Source organism: Trachemys scripta, chromosome 1, assembly GCF_013100865.1.
Source record: "Trachemys scripta elegans isolate TJP31775 chromosome 1, CAS_Tse_1.0, whole genome shotgun sequence".
NCBI classification, from domain to species: Eukaryota; Metazoa; Chordata; order Testudines; family Emydidae; genus Trachemys; species Trachemys scripta.
Genome location: NC_048298.1, coordinates 339,655,758 through 339,671,204, shown reverse-complemented (window position 1 = coordinate 339,671,204; position 15,447 = coordinate 339,655,758). Strand labels below are relative to the sequence as shown.

General features: G+C 45.6%; 1 protein-coding gene and 1 pseudogene across 1 annotated transcript; one reads left to right on the top strand and one right to left on the bottom strand.

The window, feature by feature from the left end:
• Positions 1 to 1,894, bottom strand: LOC117872369 (annotated as a pseudogene).
• Positions 1,895 to 2,212: 318 nt separating this feature from the next.
• Positions 2,213 to 5,088, top strand: LOC117883877 (uncharacterized protein C15orf39-like). Its single transcript, XM_034783750.1, is given in 3 exon segments — positions 2,213 to 2,224; positions 2,904 to 3,473; positions 3,475 to 5,088. Coding segments are annotated over 3 exon segments (2,196 nt in total).
• The last annotated feature ends 10,359 nt before the right edge of the window (positions 5,089 to 15,447 follow it).

The window sequence follows — 15,447 nt, the reverse complement described above, 5'->3', positions numbered from 1 at the left end:
TCACTTAACGAGGGCCCTGATTATCCTTGTACGAAGGTGTTTGCTTTTCACGCTGTACACAATTGGGTTCATCAAGGGCGGGACCAGCAGGGAGATGTATCCCAGGAGAATCTGAAGTATGGGAGAAGAGCCCTTCCCGAATCTATGTATCACAGACAGGCCGATCTGTGGCGTGTAGAAGAGCAGGACGGCACAGAGGTGGGAGACGCAGGTGTTCAGGGCCCTGAGGCACTCTGTGTGGGAAACAACACTTAATACTGTTTTGATGATCATCACATACGAGAGGAAGATGAGCAGCGAATCCAACCCCATTGTTAAGAGCGTAGTAAACAAACCATAGATGTTGTTGATTCTGATATCAGAACAAGCCATCTTCATGACCTCCTGGTGCAGGCAGTAGGAGTGGGAGAGGACATTGGCTCGACAGTACTGGAAACGTCTCAGGAGAAAGGGAAGTGGTAGTATTACGGCCACCCCTCTTAGCACAAATGCCAGTCCCATCTTGGCTGTTCTTGGAAGGGTTAAGATGGAAGCATATCTCAGTGGTTCACGGATCGCAATGAAGCGGTCAAATGCCATCAACAAGAGCAGGGAGGATTCAATGCACTGAAGTGAGTGGATGAAGAAGAGCTGGGCAAAACAGGCATCGAGGCTGATCTCCCTAGAGTTAAATAAGTATATGCCCAGTATCGTCGGTATTGTGGCTATCGATAAGGCAAGGTCTGTGATGGCCAACATGGAAAGGAAAATGTACATGGGCTCGTGAAGGCTTGAATCTGTTTTTACAATGAACAGAATGAGTGAATTTCCTAATATTGAAATAGCATACATTAAACAGAAGGGAACAGAGATCCAGAGATGAACGTCCTCCTGACCTGGTAGCCCGGTGAGAAGGAACACGGCAGACTTGAATTTGGTATCATTGAGAGGTGACATCATGGACTGGGGAGGTCCGAGGAGTATTGAACTTTCCTTTCTAAAAGGAAAAAGAACACGATATTTAACAAGACATCTTTCTGCTCTCAATGCAAGTCTAGAGAGCAAAAACATAGAGTTGGATTTATGGAACCAATAGGAAGATAGGCATTGCCAGTTTGGATGAAACCTGTGATCCATCTAGCCCTGTATCCAGTGGCCAATTTATATCCTTCAGAAGAAGATGGAAGAAGCCCTGCAAGAGGCAGCTATGAAATAACCCGCACTCAGGGAAAGTTTCCCCCTGACAACCACTCATTAGACATAATTTGTTGTATAAAACAGGAAGGTTTAGAGCCCTTCCAATAGTTTTTCAATTAATCCTGATCACGGTAATTGAATATTTTGTTTACCCATATATCCATCCAGTCCCTCTTTGAATCGTGCTAAGCTCTTGGCTACATTGATATCTTGTGGCTGTGAGTTCTGTAGCCTACTTGAGTACTCTGCAATTTTACAGTTGTGACCTTCCCAATTACACCCTTTCTGGCCCTCCAATTCTAAGTGTGGCTCATTGTATCATGATGTGTGTCATGGCAAGAGCATTATTAAAACAGTCATCGTATTTATCTGTCCTGTATTGAAGCCATTCATAAACTTATGTTTTTTGCCTCACTATCTATCTATCTATCTGATCATTTTCTCCACTCCTGAGAGTTCAAATTATGCCACTGCCTCTTTCGAGCACATGGGATAAATTCTTAGGGACAGGTGTTTAATTCAATAACAGTGACTGCATCATTCCAGATTTAAATGTGTAAATTCGATCAGAAATGGGTTCTATTAACTTTCCCTTAGCAAACGGTCTCAGTGATACACTCTGACCCCCAAGAATCCCTCTAAGAGAAGCTGGAGTGCTTTGCCTGGACAGTGTTCCTTGAATCCAGAGAGTTTTATCCGCCTACAGGCTTCTCTTCATCCTCACAGGACCTGCATCCTCTCCTCATGCAAGGGTTTGTAGATATCTACCAAGTTTCAAGCTAAGATAAAGTTACCATATTGGCATAACAAATGGGTGAATAGTGCAAACAATAGATTTCCACTAATATCCAGGTGAGTGTGCAAGTTACTTCAGCCATGCTTGTGTAACAGGTAATGGGCGTCAATTACATACAACCACTATAACACTCCCCTTTCCTGCCCCTGAGCTCTAATCTGCTGAAACACTGACCGGCAATTCTGTTCTGTCAGGACTTTTTGGAAAAGTTTGTGCAGGTATTGCTGAGGGATTGTGTTCATGACCCTTAAGGTAAGTGTTAGAAACAGCTTCTGGGTCAGTTACCAGGACATTGCATCATAAAACTGTTCACTGAACAAAGAGTTAATGGCACAAACCCATTGCCAACAGTATGAGGAGTACTTCTGAAACACTATGTAAAGCAAAACCAATTAAGCAATAATGTTTCCACTGCTCCTTCCTATAGAGCTTCTAAAAACTCTGCTGCTGCCTTTCGATATACAGGCATGTCATGAACGTTTGGTTTCTAATATTTGTATTACTTTGCAGCATCTCAGCTCTCGTTCAGTCGCTTGTTAGCAAACAATAGTCTATTAGCTCCCCTGTCTCTGACTTAATAGCTGACTGGTTCTCCTCAGGTTCTGTTCTGTCAGTCTGCAGCCTGTATCCAGAGCAGTAACAGGCATTGGGATCAGTATAGAATATATTCATTCGCTGTATCTCACTCTCTAGTACATAGTAACCCCAGCACCTGTTATTCAGGCATGATGAGGGTTTGCAGGAAGAGGATTTCAAAGTCAAATGCATGTGGAATTTCATTTCCCACATGAAAGTAGTCTATTGCTTTCTGACTGCCTATGACCTGTTTTTTGAAAACCTTCATTCTCCTATGTTACGCATTATTCCTATTGCTCAGATTAAATACTGCTTTGGTTCAAGAAGGCGGGCTGGTCACTTGCCTGACCGCTAGTCACAGACTCCAAGAGAGAAGAAACACAAGTGCCGAACCAACCAGAAAAGGGTCAAAGATGTACATGGCAGCAGCTTATCCCAACATACATGGTCCAAGCTACAGCCTTCCGCTGCCAGCCCACTGGCCCATTCCCAAACAGCAGCCTATCGGGATAGATCTCCAGCCTGCTACTCGGTGTCTCACTACCCACTGACCTCACACAAGCAAACGTTTCTTTATCAGGAGGCCCCTCATGCTGAGGAACAGAATGGCACTCTGTCGACCTTGCCAACTGCAGGTGGCTACAAAGGAACCAACTTTCCAGGAAGTGGGGAACCTCGGCCCTTTTCTAGCACTTACCTGAGGCATCATTCCCCGAGAAGCTATTACGCCAGTCCTCTGGAGAGCTATGTGTATAGACCAACTGGTCCAATTCCAGTGGCCTCTCCAGCTTTGAAGCCTGGAGTTTCTTCTAGAGAACCTGAGCTCCAGCAGAATTCCAGCTGCAAAGTGGACTATCTGCAGCAGAACCCCAGTTTTGTTTTTGCACCTTCTGACATGGCTTTGTACAATGCCTCCTTAGCCAATAACGGATGCTGGTCATGATCGGCACATTGATAGCAGAGTAGCTACTTCTCATGGGACTCAATCGGTGAGGGAGAACCCCAGAAGCAAAGAGGTGGCTAGCCAGCACAGTGCTTTCCAACTGATTGGTGCTCTAGATAGGCTATCCAACAGCTCCGAAAGGCTCACTGAAGCACTACCTAGAGGAGAGCCAGGCTATGGCTTGGGCCTGTGTCAGACAGAACAACCCAGCCTGCATGGAAAGGAACAAGCCCACTCGGAGAGAAGATCCAGCTTATCCATGAAAGAGCCTATGCACAGAAACACAGGGATTCATGAAGCTCAGTTAGGAGCTCCCATTGTCATTACTGATAGTCCAGTTCCGTACTACCACAAAAAAGAAGAAGCCCCCAAGGTCAAAGGCAGGCTTGTTTCCTCACCCCAGGTCATTTCTTCTGAGGAGGGACTGAAAAGCCTGAGAGATGCAGATTCTACTCCCTCCTCCCCGCCTATGCCAGTTATCAACAATGTCTTTAGCCTGGCACCTTACCGGGACTACATAGAAGGGTCCAAAGGGTCGGCAGGGATTCCCTTCTCAAAAGATCATCAAGAGGAAGAGTCCCCCTTCCGAAACAGCCTGTCAAGTGGAGACTGTAAGGCTGTCTCAGAGCCACCTTCTGCCAAGGATTCATCAGAAAAGCCTATTGGGAAAGAAGCAACCCAGGCCCTAAAAGCAGAGATGGAGATGGGTGAAAACCTCAGTGTGATACAGCAGGATGGAAGCTGTAACAGCAGGATTTGTGAGATCTACAAGCCAAAGATTCTGCCACGCAGACTGCCAGCAAGAAGTGAGCCACAGAACGGCAGCATCAGTGCTCCAGCTGCCACTGGGAACCGGGAACTTGCTCAAAATGATGTAGTGCTAGACCTCAGCTTGAAAAAAGAGCTAGTGAAGGCCAATGATCCTCTGAGCCCAGCTGGACAGATCGAGGTGACTCCTAAAGGAGGATGTTGTGAGGAGGCGGCGAAAGAGGGACCACTCAAAAAGCAGAGGGTGTTCAAGAGTTCCAAGACCCAGGCCTTGCCTTTGTCAGTGGAAAATAGCTCTGGGGACAAGAGCAACTTCCAGAGCTCGACAGCCTTCATGTTCAAAAAATTCAAAATCTCGAAATCTATCCCGACACGAGCAGTGCCCCCAGTACAGGCCAACAGCCCCACAACACCCACGCAGGGCCCCCTGGCGGCCCCCCAGGCCAATAGTCCCCTGGCACCCAAGCAGGGTCCCCCAGCAGCCCCTCAGGCCAACAGCCCCCTGACAGTGATGCAGGGTCCCCTGGCAGCCACCCAAGCCAACAGTTCCCCAGCACCCACCCAGGGCCCCCCAGCAGTGTCGCAGGGCCCCCCAGTAGTGTCGCAGGGCCCCCCAGTAGTGTCGCAGGGCCCCCCAGGACCCGTCCAGGCCAACAGTCCCCCGGCAGTGATGCAGGGCCCTCCAGCACCCGTCCAGGCCAACAGCCCCCCGGCAGCGACGCAGGGCCCCCCAGCAGCCACCCAGGCCAACATCCAACCCTTGCAGATGACGTGCCTTTATCTGAAACTTCCCGACATTTCAAAGTCTCTGTCCCCCAGTGGCCCCTAAAATGCATGTGTCCGGGTTCCCCCCCCATCCTGAAATCTGGGGTGAAGATGTGGGGACCTTCATGAAAGTCCCCCTAAGCTTGTATTCTACTAACTTAGGTTCAAACTTCCCCAAGGCACAAAGTCCTTTCCTTGTCCTTGGATGGAATTGCTGCCACCACCAAGTGATTTACACAAAAATTCAGGGAAGGGTCACTTGGAATCCCTATTCCCCAAAAATATCCCCCAAACCCCTTCATCCCCTTTCCTGGGGAGGCTTGAGAATAAACTACCAACCAATTGCCTTAGAAATGTGAGCATAGACCAGACCCTTTGTCTTCAGGACACTGAAATCAATCAGGTTCTTAAAAGAAGAACTTTATTTAGAAAGAAAAAAGAAAAGAATCACACTTGCAAAATCAGGATGGAAGGTAACTTTACAGGGTAATAAAAAGTTTTTTAAATGCAGAGCATTCACCACTGGGCTCAGCTTCCCAGTTACAAAAACAGGAATAAAATGATGTCTGAAGCATAGGAAAATTCACAAGCTAAACCAAAAGATAACCTAACTCATTTCCTTCCCCTACTTACAATTTCTGTGAATTTAGATGGATTATGCCAGGTATATTTTCAGGAGATGTTGTACCTGCTTGGCTTCTCCCTCCATCCGGAGAGGGAACAACAAAGAGAGAGCAAAAACAAAACCTTCCCCCCAAATTTGAAAATATGTTCTTTCCTCATTGGTCCTTCTGGTCAGGTGCCAATTAGGTTATTTGAACTACTTAAACCCTTAAAGGTAAGACAATTCAGTATAGCTGCCAAGGAGGGAGTTTATGCTACCCTTCTCTCTATATTTATGACAAATATATCAGTAATTTCAACACAATTCTTATCAGGAAGAACGTGGGGTCAAGCTGCCCTTTCCATGGCACCCAAAAACCCCCTCCCCTCCTGCCTTGGTTAAGCTAAGGCTGCTGCATGGCCAATTTACAGCCTGCTGACTTGGCTGCTTTTAGCAATAAGCAATAGTGGTTTCAGGCACTTTACTGGTTTGCCGAAATCTCCCCGTACAGCACTACCTCCTGCAGCTGGAACCCCGAACTCCACCCACCCCTTTGTGGTTGCAGGAGCCCTGGGTTGATCGGAGCCTCACAGCCACACTGCACCTCCCCTCCTGAAATCTCAAGCGGCCCCGCAGGAAAGGCTTCTCTCTTCTCAATGAACCTGAGGTTTTTATATGTGCCATGCAGGTTCCAGGGCAGCGGAGGAGGCAGCTGTGACAATGCCCCCATATTCATCAGAGTGGTATCATTATGATATGTTTATGGCAATAGTTATGATACATTTTGAACAAAATGTGTCTTGTGACGTGTCTATGGAAAAGTTATGATTTGCACAATGTGAAGATCCTATTTGTATGCATGTATATTTTTGTATATGAAGTTATGACTATTGACTATGTATCTGTATTTAACAGTAGGTACACCTGGGTGGCACCCACTAGGCAAAATGCTTCCAGTCCAGACAGCTGGTTGCGAAAGGCTTATTCAGGGTAATAGGTAATTAGGAGAAACGATAGGCCCTAAGAAAAGTATATTCCCCACCTGCTGAGCCTTCCTGAAAATGCTCCAGACAGCCTAGGGATAATAACAAGAGGCCCTTGTGACACCTTAGAGGCTACCAAATTTATTTGGACTTAAGCTTCCATGGGCTATAACCCACTTCATCTGATACAGACTAACATGACTACCCCTCTGAAACCTATGGCTAATGGCTGCTATGTGTAGCCAATGATTTTAGTTTAGTATTTATTTATCGCTCAATGTTATGATTAATCAATGTGTTTTATTACATGCATTTGTGGTGCATCCGAAGAAGTGGGCTGTAGTCCACGAAAGCTTATGCTCTAATAAATTTGTTAGTCTCTAAGGTGCCACAAGTACTCCTGTTCTTCTATTTGTGGTGTGTTAATTAAAGTTGATTTGTAGATTTATAACTGTATAATATTAATCAGCATTAAGAGGAACTCTCTAGAGGACATAAGTAAGACAAGCTGAAATGCAAAAGCCTGTACGCCAAGCCCTGCAAGACCGTAGCTAAGCTATTTTGGGCCTTGAAGACAAGAAACCATGGCGCAAGTCGATGACCGAGAAATAACCCGAGATATGATGGGAAAGAGGTACCAGTTGGTAATATTACAAAAGTAAAGCTGGGAAAATTAAATTTAAATAATAAAATGCTGTAACAACAAATATTGTCTCTAACATGTGCCCCAACTGCAGAACAAATGTGATACAAATGTTGAAAAAAAACCTACCCAGCCTATAGAATTTGGGATTCCTCGTATTTCCAGGGGCCACAAACCAATAAAAAAGAGAGGGTTAACACTTTCATGTATATGCATAGAATGTAGGTATAAACAAACTCACTGTACAAAAAGGGGTGTCTAGAGCAGGAAAACTGTTCTTCCTATGGGAAACTCCAGCAGGAACCACTCCCATAGCCATGGTCAATCCGTGAGAGGGCCAGCAGACTCTAACATCATCTTTGAGGATGTAAGTATGTCTGTAAGTATAACTAGTTCATTATACTTATCTATAGGAATTGTATATGCAGTAACATTTATAGTTTTGTTGGTAACTTTAATAAAACTACTAAAAGATAGATGCTCTGGTAATTGTATATGCTATTTGCCTGTGGTTTCATGTGTTCCGGAGCATGCCACATCCCTCCCCCCACAAAGTCAATGATACTTAGGTGTTTTATATCATTTTGCTTGGTAATTCATTTTGTTCTGTCTGTTATTATTTGGAACCACTTAAATCCTATTTTCTGTATTTAATAAAATCACTTTTTACTTATTAATTAACTCAGAGTATGTAGTAATACCTGGGGGGGGGGGGGGTCAAACAGCTGTTCATATCTCTCTATCAGTGCTATAGAGGGTGAACAATTCATGAGTTTACCCTGCATAAGCTTTATACAGGATAAAATGGATTTATTTGGGATTTGGACCCCACTGGGAGCTGGGCATCTGAGTGTTAGAGACAGGAACACTTCTTAAGCTGTTTTCAGTTAAGCCTGCAGCTTTTAGGGGACGTGGTTCAAACATGGGTCTGGGTCTGCAGCAGGTTAGCATGTCTGGCTCAAACCAGGCAGGGCACTGAAGTCCCAAGCTGCCAAAGGAAACAGGCTCAGGGGTAGTTTCAGCACATCAGTTGGCAGCCCCAAGGGGTTTTCTGTGATCCAACCCATCACAATAATAAGCACAAATTTACCCTGTGCAAACCCCGCAACTGGCATCTGGCGGCTGCAGCTGCACCAGGGGAAGCTTAGCCTGTCCTGGCATTTTATATTCACCACCTATTGTTCCCAATATTCAGTTAGCTTTTCATTTGATTGACTCTGCACACTGAGTGGATGTTTTCAGAGAACTATCCACAATGACTCCAAGATCTCTTTCTTGAGTGGTAACCGCTCATTTGGAACCATCATTTTGTATGTACAGATGGAATTATATGTTTCCAATATGCATTACTTTGCATTTGTCAACAACAAAAATGTGTTCCCCAGTCACCAAGTTTTTTGAGATCCCTTTGCAACTCATCACAGTCTACCTTGGAGTTAAGTATATTGAATAATTTCGTCTCATCTGCAAATTTTGCCATCTCATTGTTTACCCCTTTTTCCAGATCATTTATGAATATGTGGAACCGCAGTCATCCCAGCATAGAACCCTGTGAGGGAGGGATAGCGCAGTGGTTTGAGCATTGGCCTGCTAAACCCAGCGTTGTGAGATCAATCCTTAAGGGGGCCATTTAGGAATCTGGTGCAAAAATTTGTTTGCGGATTGGTCCCCCTATAAGCAGGGGGTTGGACTAGATGACCTTCTGAGGTCCCTTCCAACCCTGATATTCTGTGACATCATTAGCTACCCCTCTAAATTCTAAAAGTGACCATTTATTTCTACTCTTTGTTTCCTATCTTCTAACCAGTTACTGAGCCAGGAGAGAACCATCCTTCTTTACCCCATGACTGCTTACATTTCTCAAGAGCCTTTGTTGTGGGATCTTGTCAACTGCTTTCTGAAAGTCTAAGTACACTATATGCCCTGGGTCATCCTTGTCCATGTTTGTTGACCTGCTCAATGAATTCTAATAGACTGATGAGGCATAATTTCCCTTTGCAAAAGCCGCGCTGATTCTTCCACAACAAATCATGTTCATCCATGTGTCTGATAATTCTGTTCTTTACTATAGTTTCAACCAGTTTTCCTTGTACTGAAGCTAGGATTACAGGCCTGTAATTGCTGGGATCACCTCTGGAACCTTTTTTAAATATCAGTATCACATTAGCTATTTGCCAGTCATCTGGTACAGAGGCTGATTTAAGTGATAGGTTACACAGCACAGTTAGTTGTTCTGCGATTTGATATTTGAATTCCTGCAGATCTCTTGGGTGAATATCATCTGCTCCTAGTGACTTTTACTGTTTAATTGATCAGTTTCTGTAAAAACTCTGTGGTGGGTTGTCCCCCCCACTAGGGGGCAATCTGGGAGCTGATGGAACTGCTGAGACCCCATCAATTCAGCTGGGCTGGCCTCTCTCACACTGCTCTGCTGGCCTCTCCATGAAATATTGTTACCCAACAAGAGAGCAGATGACGCCACACACCCAACTGAGCTACCTGAGTGTTTTATTACTAAGCCACTCAAGGACAAACAGGAGACAACAGCCAATTTCCCAGCTTCCCAGCCTTGCACCCGGATTTATACCATCTTGCCCTGCACATAGATCTGTACAATGCAAGCTCATTAATATAGGTCACTTTCCACTCAACATGGGATAGATGGGCAATGGCCTTTGTTTACAGAGCTGAGACTTTCGATCCCCAAGATAAATTGGAGGCTTTTTATCTGCCTCTCCCTCATAACGTAATGAAGGATGCACTGATGGGATCTGCGGCTGCACTCTGGGTATAGAAAGGTCAATACCTCCTAACCAGTCTATGACTGGGGTATTGTGCCCATCAGCTACTCTAACCAGCCTTCCCAGCTCTGTGCAGCCCCCTCCACCGAGTACAACGCCCCTTCAGCAGATCCTGTGGGCAGTGGCTAGTGTGACAGATCCACGTAGCACATCTCTGATGAACCTGTGCTAGCCAGGAGCTGGAACGGGTCCTAGAGCAGTTGTGGAGGCAGAGGGATTGTGGGTGGGGGGCCTAGATAGCAGTGGTCACTGAGATCTGTGCCTCACTTTGGGGACCCTGGATCCTGGGGCAATCTGTTATGCCTCAGGGAGAATTGCAGGACTGGAAGGGATTTCAAGAGGTCATCAAGTCCAGACTCCTGTGATCATGGAAGATCTAAGTATTATCTAGACCATTCCTGACAGGTGTCTGTCTAACCTCCTCTTAAAAATTACAATGATGTAGTTTCTATAACCTCCATGGGCAATTTATTCCAGCACTTAACCACCCTAGCAGAGAAGAAGTTTATATCCTACTGGAATGATTCAAGGAAATTTCCAAGTATGCAGCCTTGTAGAAACTCCCTTTCCTAGCTTGCACTCTGGGTGTGTAATGCAGGACAGGGGGCTGTCTGGGAGAAATCTGGTCCTCTATTATTGATTATTATTATTATTACTATTATTTATTTCAGCAAGATCACAGCTGTGACAGCATCATCGTTACTACTCAGCTGCACCCAAGGTAGCCCTGTGACTAATCAGAACAATACGAACAGTGATGAGAAGCCCGGATTCCAGGAATAGACCCTGCAGGAGGGCTGGTGCTGAAGTCCTGTTGGGTAGCATCACTGTGCATCCCCTGTGATTTTGCCTCCTGCAGTTTGCCATTGACTGTGACGGGGTTAAAGCTGGTGCACACGAAGCCAAGCAGCTGAGATTCCCTGATGGCTGAGTGGATCCCAGGGGAATGTGCAAACATGCTTCATAAAGACAGTTCCCTCCCTATCTGAACACACACTGCCTCCCTCCTGTGCTACCTCTTCGATGACACCTTGTACTTTAGGATGAAGACCTCTGGTGTCAGCGGCTCCCCGTCTAGCAGGAATTGGGTACGTTGGCAGGTTTCATTATCTTTAAAATGCAAAGTGATGTGTAAAGGCTGTGAGCTGTTTCCATTTGCAGTTGTTCTGTGCAGCGGCAGAGGACTCAACTGGGCTGTCGGGGTGACTCAGTGAAGGGCTGATGGGCTGGTAGCACTGGGGAGCTTGGGAACCCCTCCCCTGCACCTGCCCATGGTCCGCAGGGGGTTATTGAAGCTGCACATAAATCTGACATTCCAAGAGAGCTTGGAGTGTTAAAAAACTGCAATATCCCAAATGAGGTTTTCTCAGTGGGTCCCATTTCTGGAAGTGTCGTGTGCTCTGGGCACGATCCTGCCAGGGGCTGAGTGAAGGGAGACACTCAGGAATATCGGTTAATAGTTCAAAAATTGCCACAGGTTTATTTGCTGCTGGAAATTTAATCAGCAAATCCATTTTTAAAGGTTTTATTATTTGGGTCGATTATGAATGTAGGTATTCAGAGATGTGTAGCTCTGTGGTAACAGGTCAGATAGGGGATATTTCTGTTTCCTGAATGGCTGAGGGCTGTAGCATCTTTGCTCTGTAGATACCACTAAGAGTTACAGGGCTACCTGCATCTCACCCCCCTCCCTAGTCTCCAAGTGCCAGATGTCAGGGAAAGTTACCTTCCCTCCCATGGGGTAGAATCTCTCGATCCTCCCACCCTCAGACAGCGTCCTGTGGTTCTTCCCTTTGGGAGTCTGTGACTAGTGGTGTGATGAGTGACCAGCCAGCCTTCCCGAACAAACTACTTTTTAATCTGAACAGTGGGAATAAAAGCGAAACATGGGAGAATTAAAGGGTTTTACAAACAACAGTCTGTACACGTCTCTGACCCCAAGCCCTCCCACTCTGACGGGGACCCAGGCAGGCCGAGGCACTCAGACATCCCCAGAGGTATCTGTGCCTGTCAGTGTGAAGAGCTTCTCACAGCAGCTGACCCACCTCTGGACAGACTCCCAGATCTGGCAAAACAAGCTGTGTGATATGACTGGAGCCCAGAAATAGGCTCTTTCCAGTAGCTCTGGTGTTGTCTCTCAACCTCCCTGAAGTGGTTACTGAGCGATGGCTTTTCCTGAGCTGTTGCTTCCTCTCCTGCTTGTTTTCCAGCAGCCTGCTGTTAAACTGAGAAGACCCACAATGGTTTCAGCCAATACAGCCATAACGTCAGCATCCCAATAGTTAACCCAATATAGCTCTACAGCAAACACCCCAGAACTGGGTTTAACATACACATTCATTATGGCAGCTCAGCTGCATGTCTGACAGTATGCCATTCCCGGGTGCTATGGATTTTATGAATATAGGACATAGAGAGAGAGAGAGAGAGAGAAAAAAACGTAGAGAGAGAGAGAGAGAGCAATATACTTTCCTGTGTGAAATGAGGTTCCATTACCATGAATACTCATGCATTTGACTTTGAAATCCACTTCCCGCAAACCCTCATCATGGCTGAATAACAGGTGCTGGGGTTACTATGTACAAGAGAGTGAGAGCTCAGGGAATGAATATTTTCTATACTGACCCCAATGTCTGTTACCACTCCGGATACAGGCTACAGACTGACAGAACAGAACCTGAGGAGAACCCCAGTCAGCTATTAACCCAAGGACAGAGGAACTACTAGACTTTTCTTTGCTGACCAGCGACTGATTGAGGGCTGAGATGCTGCAATCTGTTCAGGTTCTGAAGAAATCCAGATGACAGAGGCTACATTTTAATTCCCACTCTAACTTGAGAAATCATCTCTGAAAGATGAGGCAAAAGATTTTAAGTCATACAATCATAGAATCATAGGGTTGGAAGACACCTCAGGAGGTCATCCATTCCAATCACCTGCTCAAAGCAGGACCAACACCAACTAAATCATCCCAGCCAGAGGTTTGTCAAGCCGCGCTTTAAAAACCTCTAAGGATGGATATTCCACCATCTCCCTGGGAACCCATTACAGTGCTTCACCAATCTCCTAGTGAGATAGTGTTTCCTAATATCCAACCTAGACCTCCCCCACTGTAACTTGGGACCATTGCTCCTTGTTCTGTCATCGGCCACCACTGAGAACAGCCGAGCTCCATCCTCTTTGGAACCCCCCCCTTTAGGTAGTTGAAGGCTGCTATCAAATCCCCCCTCACTCTTCTCTTCTGCAGACTAAATAACCCAAGTTCCCTCAGCCACTCCTCGTAAGTCATGTGCCCCAGCCCTCTAATCATTTTTGTTGCCCTCTATCACTTCTCTATCCTGAGAAATCATCTCTGAAAGAAGATCAGAGGAGAAAGAATAGCTTCACATTTCTGTACTAAACTACAGATGTGTAAATGTTATGCCAAGACTTTTCATTGTAATACAAATATTACAAATCAAAATTTCATGTCATGCAGGTATATCAAAATCCAGCACCTAACTTCTTGGAATCTGTTTACTAATTAATGGTTTTAGAAAGTATTTCAGAAGTACTCAAAATACTGGTTGCAATGGTTTGTGTTATTAACTCTGTGTTCACTGAACAGTTGTATGATACTGTCTCCTGGTAACAGGCCAAAAGCTGTTTCTAACACTTATATTCAGGGTTGTGCACTCAATCACTCTGCAATACCTTTTATAGAAGGCCTAAGAGAACCGAACTGCTGGTCAGTGTTTCAGCAAAGAAGCAAAGAGTAGAGCTAAGGTGCAGGAAAGGGGAGTGTAGTAAGGGTTGTAAGTAATTTACACCTATCATCTCGTATATGAGCATGGCTGATGTCACTTGCACCCTCAACTGGATATCAGTGTAAACCTAGTGTTTGCACTATTCACCCATTTGTGACGCCAACCCCTCCCCTGCCATTCTGACTATGTTAGCTTGTAACTTGCCAAATATCTACAGACCCTTGCACGGGGAGAGGATACAGAAACTGTGAGGATTAAAAGAAGCTTGTAGGATGATCAGACTCTCTGGAATCAGTCAACATTGGCCAGGCAAAACACTTCAGCTTCTCTTGGAGGGATTCCTCTATGTTAGAGTGTTGCAGTTGAAGTCATTATTACTGAATTAAGAAACTGGCCCTAAGAATTTATCCCTCTACTGCAAAGAGACAGTGGCATAATATAGAACCTGAGGCGTGGAGAAAATAATATATATGTATATATAAAAATTAGATAAGGAAACCATGGGTGGTGGTGAACCCACATCTGCGGCAGGCAAACCCTCAGCTCCACCCCTTCCACCCGAGGCCCCACCCCTTCCATGGAGCCAAGCCAGCCCTCCACAGCAGCAACCGGCCATGCCCCAGACTAGTGCCCCCCGCCCCCAAGAACCCCCACCCCCCCCCCCCCCCCCCCCCCCCCCCCCCAGTGTGCGGCACAGCCCCAGGCTTTCCAGCCCTGGTGCACGGGGGCTGGGCAGCCACATGGACCCAGCCGCCAGCCCCAGCACCAGATCAAGAGCACCCTGCCTTCCCTTGCCTTCTTACCCTCCGCCCATGAAGGAGACACATTAACAAATAGCTTCAATGCAGGACAGATAAATACAATGACTGTTTTCACTATGCACTTGCCATGTGTTTACACACATGTCATGGTACGATGGGCCACTCTCCAAAATGGAGGGCAAGAAAGGGTGTCAGTGAAAAGGTCACAACTGTAAAATCACACAGTGCTCAAGTAGGTTGTGGAACTCCCAACCACATGATATTATTAGGCAAAAATATTCCCCCCCCCCCAAGAATCAGGCAAGCACAGACAATACTGAAAGGAGTTTATTCATGGTACCGGGAAGACTCAAAAGCAGCTTCAAAAATATGGTGTCATAGGGGCCAGTTATATACATTTTCTTATTAATTCATTTGCATTTATTTGTACATACCGAGACAGACATTGTTACTAATCAAGAGAGAACCCTGAACAGAGATAAAAATAGGAACAGTATGTCCATAAAGAGGTTATCCTAATTGCATCAAAAGTTTATGACTACCTTGTGGAAGAAGGAGGCGGGCTGGGGGTGTAGGGATGAGTGCTTACAGATATCCGGTGGGCTGTGAAGGGAGGGTTTGTTCTGTTCCAAGAGATGAGTTATTAAGCGGGCATTGACCATATAAGCTTATCAATTGTTTACAATTGTCAGTGTCCTTGCTACTAAATGCTTCTAAAGCATTTCTGCTTGTTCTGAGTTTTCTATCTTAGCTGTTAGCTACATTTTAACTTTTGCCTAGCAATATCAATGGGCCCAAGAGCTTAACAGGTTTCAAACAGGGACTGGATGTTTATATGGGTAAGCAGAAAATCCAGTTACAGTAGTAAGGACTAAACAAAAAAGC